The following is a 20,004-nucleotide window of genomic DNA, read 5'->3' on the forward strand; positions in this document are numbered from 1 at the left end:
CTCTGCCTAGGGTCTCACGAGGCCTGGGCTCTTATCTGCAGGCTGCAGAGAAGGATCAGGTTGTTGACGGAATTCAGTTTCTTGGGGTTGTAGGACTGAGGTCCTTTTCTCTTTGCTGTCAGCAGAGGACCTCCATTAACTCCTTAAAACACTCACAGTCCTTGGCATGTCACCCCTTTCCTCTTCAGAGCCAGCGATGGAGCATCTAAATCTCAGTCATCACAGAAAACTCTATGCTTTTAAAGGGGCTCATGTGGCTAGATTAGACCCACACAGATAATCTCCCTATTTCAGGATCAACTGTGCCATCTAACAGAATTAGAGGAGTGATGTTTTAATCATATTCACAGGTTCCGAGGATTAGGGCAAGAAGTCTTGGGTGAGGCGCATTTTTAAAGTTCTGCCTATCACAGAATAAAATTCTAGAAATAACCAATACGTGCAGCTGCTATGAAATTCCAAAAGTACAAAAGAGGATACAATGAAAAAAAGTCTCCAGCCCTCACCTCTTCTCTCCGTCAACCGCTTCTCCTCATCAGCGTAAGCCACCGTTAGTGGTCCTTCAGCCACCACTGAACACAGATACATCATACTTTTAAAACCTTAACACATCTTACCGATCATTTTGTAGCTATACCATAATTTATTAGCTATTTGTAGGTATTTAGGTATTTAGAATATACCCTCACCTCTTCTCTCCGTCAACCGCTTCCCCTCATCAGCGTAAGCCACCGTTAGTGGTCCTTCAGCCACCACTGAACAGAGATACATCATACTTTTAAAACCTTAACACATCTTACCAATCATTTTGTAGCTATACCATAATTTATTAGCTATTTGTAGGTATTTAGGTATTTAGAATATTTTGCTTTTATGAAAAAATTGCTGCAGTTAGAACCTTTCTACATAAGTGTAAATTTATCTGTAGGATACATTTCCAGGATTATAATTTTGGGGTCAAAGATTATATGTATTTGCAATTTTTATAGATTGTCTGTTTCTCTACACCATCTCAACAGAGAATGTTGCAAACTTGAATTTTGCAGTAAAATAAGTGAAAAATGGTATATTTTTGCCAGTATAATTTTGATTTCCCTTATTTGAGTGAGCTAGAGCACTCTTTTTTAAAGGAAGTAATAAGTGTTTCTATGACTTCCTGCTGCTAGGCCTGTGTAGCTACTGTTCTGGTTCCAGTCTTTGCTGCAGTTGGTCTTGGTTAAAGTAACCAAAGTTAGTTTCTATTACTCACAGCAAAAACACCTCACTATTACAAAATAGGAGTGCAAAAGGTACCCTTGGACTACTGAGCCTTAAGGCATACGTATAACTCTTTCCCAGGTGAATTCTAAACCAATTGAGAGGAAATGGATTGAAGCAGACGGACATCAAAATATCAGCTTCATGGGGGGCCGGCCCGGTGGCACACTGCTACAGTGCGGCGCTTGGGAGCGTGGCGGCGCTCCTGCCAAGGGTTCGGATCCCACATATTGACCGGCCGCTCACTGGCTGAGCAAGGTGCGGGCGCAACACCGAGGGTTGCGATCCCCGGGCACGACACTGAGGGTTGCAATCTGTTGCCGGTCACGAAGAAAAGAAAAAAAAAAAAAAAAAAGACAAAAATATCAGTGTCATGGGCTGAACCCGTGGCTCACTCGGCAGAGTGCAGCACTGGGAGCGCAGCGGTGCTGGGGGCGCTGAGGCCGCAGGTTCGGATCCTATGTAGGGATGGCCGGTGCACTCACTGGCTGAGCACGGTGCGGGCGACACCAAGCCAGGGGTTGCACTCCCCTTACCGGTCACACACACACACACACACACACACACACACACACACACACACAATATATCAGCTTTATTAGTGATCAGTCGAAGGTGTATAGCAACGATGGTTTCCTAATCCTAAGCCCCAGAGTGAGATAGAGACCCCCCAATCACAGCAGAACTGCACAGCCACAGGCTCCCTCACCCACCCACCCACGCTGCCAGCCAACCCCTGCTGGAGTAGAGCCTTTTCTTCCTTGCTCACCTCTCTTGTGAGCCTGGATCGGACCAGGGCACTCACACTCCACAGACACACAAGCCAACCCAGAGAAGAGGAGCAGGGACCAAGCCTCCCATGCCCAGTTCCTCTTTCACACCCGACAGTCTAATAACCACACATTCTCCTCTAGGGCAACATGAGCATAGGGCAGAGAGAGGCTGGATTGTTCCCCTAATCAATGAGCCTCTCTTTGGAAGTGAACAGCAAGACTGGGAGATTTTAGCAAATCACTCCCACAATTTACACAAGTATCACTCTGCTTTGATTCTGTAAAGTATGGGAGGGCTTCAGAAAAATATAGCAAGCTGGTAAATTTCCTTTTTGTAAAAAAAAAAAAAAAAACTAATTGGATGTTTCCCTAACTCCCAAAGCTGCATGATTTCACTTTAGAAGGGCCATAATGGTACTGATCGAGGAAGCTGTGTTCAATCCAGGGCCTGATGGAGAACACTAGATAAGCATAAAGCTCATGGTTTGGATTTTTGGGAAGTTTCAACAGTGCAACTTCTCATCAAGTGTGTATCCAGCGACTATCAACTCTGTTGATGGAGAACAGCACACTCGGATGGTTTTGTGTTGTATAAACACAGCTGAGCCTTGGCTCTACTGAATGAAAGCACCTATTGGGATCATTCCATCAGCACAGCTGCAAGTTGAACCACAACAGGATTCAGTATTTAAATTATCTAACAAAATGTTTTGCTGAGGCCCATTTATTTTCCATAAAACATAACACAAGGAGTAGCCAGAGCCCTGTAATCACATTCTGCTTTCTCCATGCATGCTCAGAATTCAGTGTGGAATTCATTTCAGGAAGTATTCCCTAAGCATGCACTGTTAGCACCATGCTAGGTGTGGTAGATGATGGGCAAGGAGGACAGGGACCCCATCCTCCCCAAAGGACTTGACCATCTAGTCAAAGCCTAACACCTGTCAACAGGGCATCTTGCACCAGGCTAGGTGCTCTCAGCTTCATGGGAGTTATCATTTCAGGCCTCACTACAACCCTTTGAGTTAGGAGCCTGTAGTGAGCCGAACAATGCACCTTCCACCCCAAAGATGTCTACCTGCTAACCCCTGAAGCCTACAAATATGTTTCTTCAAATGGCAAAAGGGACTTTGTAGAGTTGATTAATTAAAGAACCTTGAGCTGGGAAGATTATGCTGGATGATCCAGCCAGATCCAGCGTAATGACAAGGGCCTTAGTAAGTGGAAAAAGGAAGTCAGAGTCAGAGGAGATATAACAATGAAAGCTATATCCATGTCACCTAGAACATGTAAAACAATCCACTCTTCTCATTAAACTTTTATTTTGAAAAATAGTTACTTTCCATAATTGTTACTTAACATGTATGATTATTTTTTAACAAATTAATACTTTTAAGCTTTCTCCATTTTAATTCTAATACAGTTAAATATCAGTAGATAGAATCCACATACACAAAATCTCTTTGAGTTTCTCAATTTTTAAGAGTGTACGGGGTCTTGAAACTAGAAAGTTCAAGAACAGCTGTTCTAAGGTACAGCTGTTGTTTTCTCATTGATTTTGTAGAAGTCACTTTGGTTTGATTTTTAATGTATTCTCGGTCCTAATCCTTTATCAGTGGATGTACTGCAAACATTTCCTCCCTGTCTGTAGCTTGTCTTTTTACTTATGCTACCTATTGTTCTACAGAAAAAAGTCTTAATTTTGATGCAGTCCTATTTTCCTTTAAGTGTATGCTTTTGTGTCTTCTTTTAAAGAAATCCATCTCTTTTACAAAATCATGAAGATAACCTTACAGATCCTCGTTTGAAAGTTTTGTTTCTCATATTTAGGTCTTCAGTCCATGTAGTTTATTTTTTAGGAAGGGTATAAGACAGTATATATTATGTTTCACCACAAAGATAGCTTGCCACACTTTCTCAAAAATCAAGTTCCCGTATATGAACAGGCTTATTTCTGGGCTGTTGAATCTCATAGGTATCTATTGACCAACCTACACTGGCACCAACCACACGTTGCATCACTGACACTGTCATTGCTGTCTTTGAAGATGTTAGGAGGCCACAAGTCAAGGAACACAGCAGCCTCTAGAAGCTGAAATAGGCAAGGAGGTGGATTCTCCTCTAGAGCCTCCAGAAGGAACCAGCAATGCTAACACCTAGACTGTAGCTCAGGTAGACCCATGTAGTTTGTCTGACCTCCAGAACTGTGAGATAATAAATTCACGTTGTTTTAAGTCACCAAGTTTGTGGTAATTTGTTACAGCAGCAATAGGAAACTCATACTGCAATACAGTTACCCTCATTTTATGGGTGGTGAGACCAGAGCTCAGTGAGTTTATGTAATTTGATTAAGGTCACACAGCAGGTGAGTGGCAGAGCTGGGATTCAAACCCATGTCCATTTACTTGCAAAGTCCAAGTTTTTTCCTCTGAAGTACATAGTCACCTGTTTAACATGAAACGATTTGATGAATTATAGGACAACACAAGGCAGCTTAACAGCAAATGTTAAATAGACATTTCTCAGTTTTTACATATGTCTATTCTTGGCTGAGGATTCCAGGGAGTTGGTGACATTTTGAAAGCCAAGGAGCTTCCAATTCTTTTTTTTTTTTTTCCTTTTTGTCTTTTTTACTGACTGGTAACGGGATCACAACCCTCGGTGTCGCGCCCGTACCGGGGACCGGCAACGGGATCGCAACCCTCTGTGTTGCGCCCGCACCGCACTCAGCCAGTGAGCGGAACCAGTCTCCACATGGGATCCGAACCCTCGGCGGGAGCACCGCCGCGCTCCCAAGTGGTGCACTCTCCAGTGTGCCACCAGGCCAGCCCAAGGAGCTTCCAATTCTGTAGTAGGAGAAGGGTCCCCTTTTTATACAGGTTCATCATGCTCAGCCCTGCTCTTCCTTTTCTCATGGCTATTTAAGAAGCTGATTTGGGGTCCAGAGACTGGAGGTGGCCAGAACTGCCTCTTGCAGTGGCCTCAGGTTAAGAGGGCTCATGAAATCATGGAAGGTCACCTGGTCTGTCTCCTCATAAAATGGTGAAGAAATTGAGATCCAGAGAGGAAAACACCCTTTACAGGGAGATCTGAGTAAAGATTAGCTGGCGATTAAATCCATGATCCTTGGTGCACTCCAGTGGAGAAAAGGGAATTGGAATAGAATGGGAACTAGGATTTAATAGTCCTTTTTGTGCCAAGCACTCAACTAAGTTATTTGTGTATATTACATTTTAACCACTAATCTACAAAATAGGTATTATCACCTCCATTTTACTTTAAAGGAAACAGTCTCAAAGTTTTAACATAATATTCAAAGTTAACAAACCTTGTAAATTCTAGAGCTGGGATTTGAACCCATGTGGATCTAACTTCAAGACCCATATTCTCTGTACCCTGTTCTTCCCCTCCCCCACCCTGCTCTTATGTACAAATGGAGGGTATAGCCAACCACCTCTGCCTTTGGCTTGAGGCACCTCAAAATGCTCCTCACATCAAACCCTGACTCTCAAACTGTTGTCTTCTACGAGGATTTACTCATTGTTACCATTACATTAGGAGGGCAGGGTCCTTGGGCAGCAGGACTGGGCAGGACCCAGGAGGGAGCTCCATAGATTAGGGTGGGGAAGCTGGATCCGAAACCCTCTCCTCTGGGCACAGCTCTAGGCACCTGAGGGCACTGAACACTGGAAGCCAAGGGGGCCTGAGTTCAAGGTATAGCCTGAGCAGCCCCAAAGACGCCTCTCTCCAGCCACACACTCTTCCCTCAGGGTGACCCTGACCACAGAACATACACATCTCAACTTACGAGAAGCTGTGGACAGGCCTGCTGGTTTAGATGAGGGAGTTTGTCATTTGCCACCTCCATCAGCACTATCCTTTTGAAACACAAGTCTGGAGAGAAGGCAGATGCATGCAGTACTGATTTTAAAAAAAACGTTCAGCGAGAGAGAATTTTGTCTTTGACACACTCCCCTCCTCTCCACCCACGGTGAACATTTCCAACTTCTTTGGCAGAGAAGGACTGGGAAGTGAGGTGACTCCCTTTAACACAGACTAAAAGCGAACGGGACCATGCCCTCAAAAGATGCTTCCAACATCAGCTCATGTTGAGTTGTTCCTATTGGTTCAGTGAAGGTACCAAGAAGGAGCAAAAATAGAAAGATCGAAGCTTGAAATGATTAAGATAGTCTATCATGTGTGCCGATGTTCTGGAATTACAATAAGTGCCTAACTGTGTGGTTGGTCTTGGCTAGTGTGAAATGGCATGAGACTTCTGGGAGGCTCAGTGCTGCCTGTCAGATTGCAGGACAGGACAGGACAGGATGCCTCACCAGCCGGTCTCTGACCGGAGGCTGGCTGTGGCTGATGTCACTGGCACATAAGCAAGGACAAAATTATTTGCCATACAGAAGTAAATGGAGTTAATCAAAACTATTTTCAAGCCTTTCAAATTTAAGTTCAAATGTTTAAGGTGTGTTATAAACAATTTTATAGTGTGGCCTTGTCATATGATGACATAAGCTATTATTCCCTCCTACACTGTTACTAGAACATAAGCAGATACACTTTTTTTAGGAGAGTAATTTGGCAATGCAGATCCACATTTTAAATCCTTTGACCCAACACTTCCCCTTCTAGGAACTTATCCTATGGGGAGAAAAATAAAAGAAAAGCAGCATAAAGATAAGTGTAAGGATATCCATCAGAATGTGATAAATACTGGAAAAACTAAATGACCATTAATAGGGGACTGATTAATTAAATTATGAAAAATCATAATATCACAGTCTTTAAAATGACATTGATATAAGTTGACATGGAATATGTGCAAAACATAAGTGGAAAAGCAAGTTTTAAAACAGTATCTAGAGGACAAGTTCAGTTTTGTAAAACCTAGCTGCCTAGAAAGTCTTGGGGGGGTATACATTAAAACGTTTTTTATGTGTGGGATTCCCGGTGGTGTTTGTCTTTTTTATGTTATTCTGAGTGTTTTACAGAAAGCATTTTATAATTCCATTATTAAAACACACACACAATTTCCAAACAAAAATGAAAATGAGGGTTAAACTCCACAATAGAAATATGACAAATTGTTCATAACAATCTTGCTAGAAACACAAGAGCATGACTTCTCAGATACTCAAAAGTACTTCCCAGTTTGTCAACCTGATAGATTAGAACAAAAGTATCATTGTGGGAATTAAGAACAATGAAATCACTGCAACAGATGTGTCCAAAGAACAAGTTTGCCAATAAACCAAAGCTTCAAAGTGAGCCAAGAGGCGGGACAGGTGGAGTGAGGTGTGAGCTGGCTTGCCAGGAGAAGGCACTGCTGCATTGTCATCAAACTCTTGGGTTTCTCTGGAAATGCAGGTAGAAATCTAGTAGCCATGGACCCTGCTGTCACCCAGGCAGTCTCCCATCCAGTGCAGACATCTTTCTACAGTGTTTGTGATAGAGGAATGGCCAGCCCTCGACTGTACACTCGCTGGAACAGGAAGCTCATTACAGCATAAGAGACTGATTCCACCGTTGGACAGAACTGTTGGAGACAATTGTTAGCTTTGAACTAACAAAAGTATGAGTTCTTATTAAATTTGAAAATAAAAAAGTATCTGATACATAAATTATATACCACTTTGTCTAAATGCTAAGAGTTCTATGACCTTTTCATTTTTAGAAAGTTAGAAATTTTTTCTAAGTAATGTTCACATAATTTGTAGTGCAAAGGATAACTGGAGCCTTTTTCCTTTTCAGAAAGCACTTGGAATATAAAATGAGCTCAATGATGTTCGGGCCTCTGACTAGTTTTAATGGCAAAGTAATTATCTACCCAAATGCACTGGGCCTTCTAACATAATTAACGATCGATGATCTTCAAGACAGCTTCCAGCTTTAGGCTTTAAAAATTTTGCTCCATTTGGGCCAGAAAGAATTTCAAGACAGTACTTTCTTTTTTTTAATACCCTATAGAATCAATTTAATCACAAATTTCTCTCGAAATTACTTACTTCATTGTTTGGATTATTTCAGCAAACAAAGAGAACAGTTAAAGCAAAGAAATGATAGCTACTGAAATAAATATAAGCTAACAGTTATTGAATGCCTATCATGTGCCAAGAACTGTGCTCAAACTTGATATGTTTATCTTTACAATTCAGCAAGATTGATTTCACCTGTATTTTATGGATGTTCCAAAAAAAAAAAAAAAGCTTAAAGAGTTTAAATGACTTGCCCCAAATCATACAGTTAACACTGCAGATGGAATTCAAGGTCTCCAAGAGTTAAAAGCCCATATGCCCTTGCCACTGCTCAAACTATACCTCTCATTTAGGTAACTGAACACAGTCAGAATTTGAGTCACCCGTGACAGAAAGCTCAAAACAACAGTGGCTTCAGTAATGCAGAAGTTTTATTTCTCTCAAGTGCAGGGGTAGGTAGTCTGGGGCTCCTAGGGTCCCCCTGAGGTGTCAAGGACAGAAGCTCCAACGGTTCTGCTCTGCCCTGGTGAGAGTTCATGATCCCAGATGGGGGCCAGAACTCCAGCCACGATCTCTTCATTTGAGCTGGCAGAAGGAAGAAATAAGGACATAGGCCATATCTTTTAGGACATGTACCAAAAGTTGCTCAGATCACTGGCCAGAATTTACATCTAGCTGCAAGGGAAGCTGAGAAGGTAATCTTTATATTCTGGGTGACTTTGTGCCCAACTAAAAATCCGAGTTGTAAAAGGGGTAATAAATATTGAGAAAGACAACAGCCCCTGCCTCAGTGTGCTTATGGAATATGCCAGTAATAAAAAGTAGAACTTAAACCTTTTATCTCCTCCTCCATGCAAGTGCAGTCTGTGGAAAAAGTGGAGCATTCATTTGTATTTCTCTAGATATTTGAAGTATTTTGTGAGAACCACAGTAACAAACTCCCATGTATCTACCATCTAGAATTAACAAATGCTAACATTTTCATTCAGGTCTTAAAATGATTGACTCAGATGAAGTCCCTTTTCAGCCATGCCCAGTTCCATTCCTCCTCCCCTTCTGTTTCCAGAGGCAATTGCTTTTCTGAATGATGTCTCTTTCCTATTGATGTTTCTACACTTTCTCTACATAAGTAACAATCAACATAGTACTTTTAAAACTTTATAAATGACACACATTTCATCTTCTGTGATGACTTATTTCAATATTTTTTCAAGAGCTATCCACAGTGATATTACAGATCAAGTTCATGCATTTTAACTGCCCAATTGTTCACCATCTTATAAACAGGCCATGATTTATTTATCCATTTTCTTTCTCATGGGCATTCGGTTATTTCCAATGTTTCCTAGATACAAACAATTCAGCTGTGAGTGTTCTCATACATCTTCTTGTACACACGTGTGTGGGTTTCCCTAGAGTATTGCTTCTCAAGCTTTAACGAGCATGAGTCACCTAAGAAGTCTTGTTAACTGCGGATTCTGATCCAGCGGGTCTAGGGCAGGACCTGAGAGCTGCATATCTCACAAAGTTCCCAGCTGAAGCCCATGCTGCTGCTCTGTGGACCACACTTTGAGAAGTGAGACTCTAGGAATATGCCTAGAATTGTTGGGTTACTGGGTATACATATCTTCAGCTTTCTTGAATATCATCAAATTGAGCCAATTTTTACTCCAAAAGAATTCAATGTGTTCCCATTTTGCATTCTCACCAACACGTGATCTTGTGAGACTTTTTACCTTGGGACAATCAGAACACATGAAATAATTATTGTCACATTTCCCTGATTATCAGTGATGATGCTCATCTTTCACACTTTATGACTGTTCAAGTTTTTTTTTTTTTGCGGCTAGCTGGTACAGGGATTGAACCTTGGCCAGCCCCAAGCTTTTTCTGTTCATATAGTATACCCATTTTTCTAATGCAGAAGCAATTCTGAGTGTGGACTGAAGCCCTTGAGATCCATTCAGGGGTTCTGCAAGGTCCCTCTTTTTCCAGTTACCTATCCATGTAAGCCTGGATTTTCTTCATATACTTTAACCAAAAGACACAGCAACAGACTGAAGAAGCAGGTATGATATTAAGCTAAACATTAAAGAGATTTGTAAAAATCTAAAACAATGCCACTCTTCTCATAAACTTTTGTTTTGAAAAACAGTTATTTTCCATATTGTTATCTAGCATGTATTATTTTTTAATTAATGCTTTTAAACTTTCTCAATTTTAATTCTAACACAGTAAATATCAACAGATATAACCCACATACACAAAAACTCTTTGGAGTTCTCAATTTTAAGAGCATAAAGGGGTCTTGAGACCAGAAAGTTTGAGAACTGCTATTCTAATGCACAGCTGTCACTTTCTCATTGATTTTGTAGGGGGTACTTTGTTTTTTAATGTATTCTAGTCACTAATCCTTTGTCAGTAGATGTACTGCAAACATTTTCTCCCTGTCTGTAGCCTGTCTTTTTTACTTAGGATGTCTATTGTTCTACAGGAAGATGTCTTTTTTTTTTTTTTGGTGGCTGGCAGGTAAGGAAGAAGTCTTAATTTTGACACAGTCTTATTTTCCTATAAGTATTGTGCTTTTGTGTTTTGTTTTAAAGAAATCCTTCCCTTTTGCAAAATCATGAAGATAATCTTATAGATCCTCATTTGAAAGTTTTGCTTTTCATATTTAGGTCTTCAATCCATGTAATTTACTTTGGGGGAAAGTTGTAAGGTAGTACATATTGTTTTCATCATAAAGATAGATTGCCACACTCCAGCAAAGATCAAGTGTCCGTGTATGCCTGGGCCTGTTTTGGGGCTCTTGATGCTCACAGGTACCTGCTGCCTGACCTATATTTGGCACCAACCAAACATTGCTTTAACTTTTATAGCTTTATAATATTCTTTGATACTGATAGGACAAGTCCAAGCCTCTCCCTCTTGCTCTCATCATCTTGATTCTCCTTAAAAGCAATTTTTTCCCCCATGTAACAAATCTTGGAGTGTAGCAGAAGGACTACTGAGTTGGGAATCCAGGAAACTGCCCTGTTCTTATAATGGCAGCAGCCCCTAACCAGCTAAGACTGTGAAGCTCTAATCTCTGAGCTCAGCTTCCTCTTCTCTGAAACAAAAGATCAGACAATTATCTCTACTTTCCCTCTTCAATGCCGAGAGCCTTTAATTTTAGTATAAAGATATAAAACAAACAACAGATAAGGATAAGCTAATTATATTGAGTAGAAATTCTTCACCACTGCAGATTATGGGAAACAAAACTTGCACCACACAAGTAATAATACGTTTAGGAATTTATAAGGGTTAAAAGGTAGGTACTACTTATTTTACATTGAAGGTTAGGCTAGAATCATAACTATAACACAGAGCATGCTCAGGGTTTTGAGGTACTCTAAAATGACACTATAGTTTACTGTAAGAATTTTATTTCCTGTATGAGTTAAATAATTTCAGGGACAATCTTCTACAAATACTAGGGTAGTTTCCAATCTGGAAATTCTGTGCAGCAGGATTTAGAGAAAATAAAAACTTCTCATAAAATCCTTCTGGTAAGTCTTCTCATGATACTAAAATACCAATATTGCCTCTCCAGCAATCAATAGGACATGAACTCTGATGTGACTGATCTTCAACTAATTCATTCATAGTTCTGCATTTTCTCCTTTCAGACACAAAGGAGAAAAAGCTAAAGCTACTGCTTAGAAGCAAAGGATACTGCTCCTATTTTGAAATAGGGAAAGTCTAAATGGCTTTATAGAGGACCACCAGCTCTGGCACCATTGAATAAATTACAGAAAGGAAATGAGATTTCCCCTAACCTCTCCTCCCAAAACCTTCATTCTATGTATCTCCACACCTGAGCTAACTTCAATCAAGGCAGGTAGTTACCACTGACCTTTAATGAGACCAATGTAAAATTTGGGTTCATGTATTTTAGACTATAGTTTGGCCTCAAACAAATGAAATTAAATGTCCTGTGACTCACCATAAAATGGTATTTTACCCTTGGCATAATACGAGTGATATGGTTCTGTTTTCCTCTTCAGAAGTAGATTTAGAAAGCAAATTCCTATAAAACAATGCACATTTAATTCAACATGTACCTCTGTCTGCAAATATTTCAGCTGAAAAAGATTCAATCCATTTAAATTCAACAATATTTTGTATAAAGCTTTTGTTTAAAAAGCACTTTCATATATACTATTTTATTCAACCTTCATAACGATCCCATATGATAAATGAGACAATACTATCACACTAAGAAGTGTGTTAGAGATAAGAAAAATGAAGTTCTGAAAAGTTAGATGACTTCTCATCACACAGGATTAGAAACAAGATCTCCTGACTTCCAATCACAACTGATGAAGATCCCTTGACAATTATGGTTGATTTTTGTTAATCTGAGTAACAGTGACAAGTAACTCCACTCAATGCTCACATGAAGCAAAACAAATACCTGCATGGTCAGTACAAGGGAAGGCAAAGGTCTGAACGACATCTGTATGACATTCTCTGCCCTTCAAGATGACTTCATACTTTTTATTGTACAATTACATGTGACTAATATGTCCTCCTGTTCATTAAAATTCCTATTCATAATTATGGACAATTCATAAAGGTCAGATTAGAGAAAGGGAGAGTATTCAGAGGAAAGCTGGGAAAAAGAGATCAGGAGATACAAAACTGGCTATTATTCTCCCTGGAGCGATCAAGAGAGTGGGGGAAAAAGAACAATTTTCAAAAAGTAGTATAGAACTTAGTAATAAATAGGAAGGTGCAAAGGTAAAATTTACATCTCTAAATGGAAAAGAAAAAAATTTAAAGTTCAAATGCATATTTTTAAGTCAATAACACAGATCTACATCATCAATACTATCTATGGGGCTATCAGAAAAGACCTCGCCATTAGGGACTCTAGTGTTTTAGAGCTCATATATAACTGAAGATTTGTTCACTTGAAGATTCAAGGATATAAGGATAGAAATAACTTCACTGAACAGAAAGTATACATTTCAAGCTGGTGAGTTTAAAGGTACTTTTAAGACCAATTAAAAGAATTGCCTTTTTAATTCATCCTAAAATTGACTCATCACCGAACAATGATCAATGTACTTGATCGCACTTATTGTTGAGAGCCATCCTGCTACAGGGAACAGCATGGAGCGATACCCCTTGTTCAACAGGGCTGCAAGGGGGTCCCGTGTGTGTAACACAGCTCCATGGAATTTCCTGTTTGTTCACCTTTGGTTGCTTGACAAGGCTTCCCAGAATTGAGCCTGAGGAGCGATACCCCTTGTTCAACAGGGCTGCAAGGGGGTCCCGTGTGTGTAACACGGCTCCATGGAATTTCCTGTTTGTTCACCTTTGGTTGCTTGACAAGGCTTCCCAGAATTAAACAGCCTAACCTTTTGGCTTGGTATGGCTTTGGGGGATTCCGTGGGCCCTGGAGTTTCTCAAAGAACATGTTAATAATATATCAAAATTAATTGGTTTATTTAAAAGGCATTGTCAGTATTAAGGGTGTTTTTGATGCATGTTCCCAGTATGGGTTGGCTTGATTTAATTTTGTTGTTGATTTTTCCTGTTAGTGGTGTATGCATTGACCCATAATTTTAGAATAACTAGCCCTATAGTTGTGATCATGCTCTTGTGCGTGTGGAATGAAGTTATTGTGTTAAAATTTCTATCCACATCTCCTAGGGAGACAGTGGTTCTGAGTGCAGTGGTGTTTACAACTAATTGATCACAACCAGTTACTGATTTCTTTGTTCCCACTGCTTCACTTGACTCACCAAGAACATATCATTCCAAGATTGGAATGACACAGTGTATTTTAACAAATTTAGGAAGGGTCATTTAACTTTTCACTTTGTCCCCTGTGCTGTTCCTGGAGTTTATTGGCAATATTGGAAATAAAAGGTTTCGTTATATGATAAATAAGTTAGATAGTAGAGAAACACAAATTTTGATACTAACAGGTTTTGTTTAAATCAGTTTGTAACAAAATTTGTAACAATAACATAGAAATTTAATAGATTTATAGTTAAATTTTATAATATTCATGTTATAAACATTGTTATTTTGATTATAAATTAAAATGATCAATATAGAGTATAAGCAATATTAAATTGTTAACCATAACTAATCAATGTTATAAAAATTAATAGTAGTAATTATAAGTAAGATTAAAAAGGGGTTAAATTGTAAGCTAAGAAGGTTAATTTAAGGTTTATGATTCAGACTGAAAGTCTGAAGTTTTAAAGCCAAGCATGTTGCTATTGTATAGTTTCCTGGCCACAAGCCACAGGCTTTGGGGTGAACTACTGATGAATGAGTAGATGTTTTTGTCAGAGCATGAGTGCTTTGGAACATTTTGACCTTTCCTTTTCAATAGAAATGAAATAAAAAATGTTTTGATTAAAAATAAATCATTATGTAGAGGATTAAGTAAAAAAATATAAATAAAGCAAAATTCATGTGGTTGTTGTCCACACTTGCACTAGACATCTGTGGTCCGTGTCTTTCTTTTTTCACCAAATCCACACCACCTATTCAGGTCCAATGAATCCTGCAGAGCTGGACTCCAGCAAGTTATAATGATTCTCCATATTTCTTTTGATTTAATACTCATTGTTGCTATGGAATAGATGGCATAAGTACCAGCCCTCCCCAAAAATCTTTCATTAAGAAAGTTTTTCTCCATTGGATGCTGGAAAAAAGCAGAAAAACTTCTGAAAATAGTGAAGAAATAAACCCAATAAAAAACACCTTTGTTAAAGAGTTAGTAGAAATTCTGAGCCATCTGCTACCTTGATCCATCATACTTTACAGCTGTCACCATGCCTAGGGAAGAAGCACCATGTCAATTAATTGGGTGGTGCACTCCACAATTCAAATCAGAGTGAAAAACCAAAAGATGTATCTTATTGATAATTACCAGTAAAATATCCAATTAAATCAACATAGTTAAACCTTAGAGAGATATTATTCTTAAAACACAACCATATATGTTCAATTAGTTTCTACCTATCGCTGTCCTTGAGGGAAAAAAAAAAATACATTGAACAATAATTGGTTATTTAAGAATAATTTTAAAACAGAACTGGAGTCATGGTGTCAGGTGAAAAAAATTCTATGATGATTTGTAAAAATCAGTTTTGACAGATTATGAATCAAAACAAAATACAAAAGCATTGTAAAATTCACAAAATAAAGCAGAAAGGGACACTTGTATGTGTTAAAATAATTTAATTCTCCCTGTACATTTCTATCCATATAAGCCAATAGAAATTAAGAATACACACTTTACAATATTTACCTGTTCTGAGACATTCAAGTCAATTCAGATGGCAAAAGTAGAATTCAACCACTAGTGAAACGTTTAAAAATATATATTAAACAAAAAAAATGTTTTTACAAGATAAAAAATAATCTTCCACAATGCAATAAGTTGCTGATCACTGAAATTTTAACTCTTTAGATGATTTCAGTTCAGTTTTTGGTTTCAAAATCTAGAGACAATCAACAAAAAAGTGTTGTCAGAATTTCTATCTGTTTTTACGTCTCTCTTTCTTGCTCCGACTGCTTGTTATACTGTCTAAAGATGACGATGAAGGTGCTCTTGCATGACCAGTGGCCTTTAGATGGTCAAAAAGTTTATTCCTGGAGGGAAATTCACTATGGCAGGTTGTACAGCTGATAAGAACATCGGTCTGAGAAAGGGAAAAAATAATCATAAACAATAGCAAGTGTTAGCATCTGAGTATAATGTTTTGTTTTAATGTCAAGATCAAACACCAAACAATTGCAAAATAAAGATGTTTTAACAAAATGAACAGCTACCAAAACAGATTTGACAAAGGCAAGTGTTCTTGGAAGTTAAATCTCATTAACCAACACCATCAACTTTAAGGGTCCTGAGACTTTCAGGAGCATGTACCACATGGACTAGAACAGGAATAGTTTTTGCTTCAAAATTAATCTTCAGAACTTGACACATGTAATTCTTATCACCAAGGCCTTAGATTGCTAAGTAATGGAAAACAGAATAGTAACTGTTCTAGTACAATCTAGTATTTCCAATGTGCTTCTTTTCACTTTAAAGGGGAAAAAAAATAGTATATATATAAATTCTACATTCATCAAGTAAAACTTGACAGATCCATAACTTTGCAGGTTCTATATGGGAAAGGGCTCACCAAACACACATTTACATCTTTAGAGCATTATACTGCTTAACCAACAAGGTCCACTGAAAAGATGTGAATATGATTTTCCTACCATTGGTTGTGGTTCAGTAGGTACTTTGACAGATTTTTTCATATCTTTGGTTTTCTTTCCTTTAGGTTTAGGAACACTGGAAAATAAATTAAAGAATGCTGTATACTCCAAAAATAATGTACCTCTTTTAACTGTCATCTTGGTCTCAAGAACACTCAAAAGCATGAAAAGTACTTTAAAGGCTAATTCGTTAATTTTAATGGCTAATTTAATTAATCTTCACATGTCAAATGAACAGCTTTAAAGATCAAATTAGATACAAAATTTGGCACAAATATAAAGGAATTTACTTAAAATAGTTGAAACGAAAGCCAAAACAGGACCCCTAAAATATCTCTGAACTTTTCTACAGTGTTTTTATAAAAGGCAAAGCATTTAATACTCTATTTATTGAAGCACTCCATTTTCAGAACCAACCAACAGTAATCACAAACAATACATGACATTAAGTGTGGTTCCCCCAAAACATTAACTTCTTGAATCTAATCCAGTCTGTGACAAACATTTCAACGGCAAAATGAGAAAAACAAAGATCTTGTAATGAATTTCTCATAAAGTTAAATTTACTCAACGTAGGGAATTTACTTCTATTAAAATTATGTCCATTATGCTGAGCTGGTGAGTTTCCCCCCTTGAACCCTTTAAACCAGAAGTTTCCTGCCAGTGTAGTCAGGTTCTTCCTATTCTGCTTAAGCTATGAGCATTCCTCCAATTAAGCTCCTATATGAATTTTAATTTTCCTTAGTTATTTTATACTTTCCCTAATTTATGCTAACCAAATTGTTAGCATAAAAATCTGGGTGCAGTTACATTTACAGAACAGATAGGATGGGTTATAGTGAATGAGTTATGATCATGTTTCCAAGTACTTCATGGGCATACTATTCTACAAGTAGAAACCAAGGGTCTGTATTAAGTTAAATGGTCCACACATTTAAAAGATGTTCATTCGGAGTATAACATAACATTATACAAGTACTTACCATCTTTGAAAGCATAAAGAACAGAATGCAATAGCATGAAAGGCAACGGATAACACTAATTTACAAAATATCATCACAGATATGCCAGAAATATGTTTAAGAAAATTTGGGATAATATTCCTGGTGGAATATTGTGAAAAATATCATATTGTGAGAAAGCCACATCTTTGAAGGTAACATCTGAGACCTTTATTTTTTAAGAACACCATACACATACACGCATACATTTTTTGATAATGCACTTCCCACTCGGCAGCCACAGTGTCTGCTTCACTACAGCGGAGCAGCAGAAAGGCACTGAATGTCAGGAGGCCGGTGGGAGTGGGATGGGGGTGGGTGGTGACGTGTCCATATCAGCCCTGCCATTCCTCAGCAGTGAAGAAATCACTTGAATTCTCTGAATCCTTTTCTCACATCAATAAAACGAGAAAGCTGAACTATGTCAGTGGTTGACAAGTCTGTAACTCCTTTTCCTCCCTAATTTTCATGTAGAAGTAACATGGAAAGCAAATGAAAACATTTTAGCTCTAGATGAAAAAGGGGATCAGGGGCCTACAGCCCCACCTCTTGGCCCACCCCTCATGCCCACCAAGCAGCCCAAGGGGCCCTCACAGGATACTTAGGCCCTGTGTAGCTAATCTGGGTGCCTTCAAGTAGGCCGGCAGACAGAAGTTGAAATACCAGCTTTTCCACTCACCAGCTCCTGTCCTTGGTCAAGTCGGTTTCCCCATTTGTAAAATGGAACAAACGCCAGCATTAGAGTGAAACAAATGCTAATTTCCCTTTCAAGCTTCCACTCTCCAAAGTTCTTCAAAGCTTCGGCATCACCAGTTCATGCTGCTCCCTGACTTCCTTTTCTCCAGCTAGAGCCCTACTGCAGGCCTGGGCCCATCCATGTCCCTCCCTCACAGCACCAGATGACTTACAGTCCTAAGCACACTCCACTGCCCCAGCCGTAAGCACTTTAACTCATGCTCCCACTTCACTCTGTCACTTTAACTCTCCTTCATGGCCCTATAATGACAGGAAGCTGAGTCCACTTACTATTCGAACGTTTCCTCAAGAAATAAGAAATGATTCTCTATTCTAGAGGAAGAAAGGAAGATGGGGACAAGAAAGTCTACAAGGAGAGGAAGGAGAGAAAAAGGACTGGTTATCTCCCCTGTGCGAGACCTTCCCCTCGCCCTCCACCACGGTCTTGTGCAGCACCAGGATCCCAGGGCTGCTTCCAGCAGAAGGCCTGCAGCTGCTGCTGTGTGTCCTGACTAGGCAGTGGTGCTGAACACAGGGTGACTGCCACGAGCATGGAGATTTGGTTATTGGTGCTCCAGGGGAGTGGGGCATAAAAACAGACTCAGCAGTAGCCTTGTGCTCATGTGAATGTCAAGAATTACTGACCCAGGACTCAGAAGGCACCACAGCAGGGTAAAGGAAAGAAAAACTGGCTCAAAATGCTTTCTTTCTGATTCAGGCCACGTTGCTGAAATGTCTGTGAGTACATTCCTCTAGCATTCTGTTTCCAACATGCTTCATCTATTTACACACGTGTGTGTGTGTATATATATATATATATATATGTTCGGGTCTGTATATGTGCACAGATATAACTAACTTAGTGAGTCACGGGTAAGGGGATTTTATTTGATATATAAAAAGCTACCTATCAATATTTAGTAATTAGAAAATCGTGTTCAACTTTTAACTTACCTTTTAGCTTCACTTTTTTGATCACATGGTTCAATGGTCTCTGTGACAATGACATTTTCTTGGAGACTATATTCCAGTTCTTTGGAATTGTCTTGATTAAAGTTAGTATCCTCTGGGTCAACATTCACTCCTTCAATTCCATTTTCATTGAAATTCTCATCATAATTCTAGGTAATAAAGCATATACGACATTACAAAATAAATACTATAACAATGTCCCCCAAACTCTAAAAGAAGTATATCTTTGGGAAATAAAAAGGAGAAGTAGGTAAGTTAAGAAAATGTATGCTCATTACAGACATACCAGATTAGGAAAAAATGTGAAACTCCAAATGTTCAGTAAGTGCATGGTTTAATATATAAAGGAAAATTATGAAGTTCTCAAAAATCATGTTTCCAAAGACATTCATTCAACTATATGAAAAAATACTTACAACATATTAGCAAAAATGGAAGAGACAAAATTATACAGTCCAATCACAATTTAACTTAAAATTAAGTATCTCTATTGATAGAATTAAGGATATTATTTATACTTTTCATATTTTCCAAATTCCAAAATCAGCAGTGAGTAACTATTATTTTTATAGTCAGGAAAAACAATAACCACCACCACCAAGCATTATAAAAGAAAAATGCCTGGCAAACAAATCTTCACTAAATGCAACTATATGTCTTGGTTTTCAGTAACATTCTACCACATCTGCACACACTCTTCCTCTCTCTCTGCACACACACTTTCTCCCTGAACTATATGTAAGTAAGCCGCAGGCAGATATGAGTATTTGCCATATATCTCCTAAGAACAAAAACATTCTCTGAGACATCCACGATATTCATCATACTCAAGAATTTAATACCAATATAATCTGTTACACAGTCCACATTCAAATCTACAATCAGTCCCTCCTAAGAAGGGATATAATCAAGTATCACATGTTGCATTTAGTTATATCTCTTTAATCTCCTTTATTCTAGAACGGTTCCTTTTTTTTTTTTTTTTTTTTTTTGGTTTTT

At 38.6% G+C, this 20,004-nt stretch overlaps 1 protein-coding gene across 1 annotated transcript in view; it reads right to left on the minus strand.

Annotated features, from left to right (window-relative positions):
• Positions 1 to 15,248: 15,248 nt before the first annotated feature.
• DNAJC21 (DnaJ (Hsp40) homolog, subfamily C, member 21) overlaps positions 15,249 to 20,004 on the minus strand; it is a 23,023-nt gene continuing 18,267 nt past the window's right edge. The window contains exons 10-12 of the mRNA XM_008592866.1: positions 18,988 to 19,154; positions 16,298 to 16,373; positions 15,249 to 15,729 (exon numbers count right to left, since the gene is read on the minus strand). Of these exons, the coding sequence (XP_008591088.1) occupies positions 15,565 to 15,729; positions 16,298 to 16,373; positions 18,988 to 19,154 (408 nt within the window). The 3' untranslated portion in view covers positions 15,249 to 15,564. The remainder of the gene's footprint in view (positions 15,730 to 16,297; positions 16,374 to 18,987; positions 19,155 to 20,004) is intronic.

This window comes from Galeopterus variegatus, unplaced genomic scaffold (assembly GCF_000696425.1).
Source record: "Galeopterus variegatus unplaced genomic scaffold, G_variegatus-3.0.2 Scaffold8416, whole genome shotgun sequence".
In the NCBI taxonomy this organism is placed as follows: domain Eukaryota; kingdom Metazoa; phylum Chordata; class Mammalia; order Dermoptera; family Cynocephalidae; genus Galeopterus; species Galeopterus variegatus.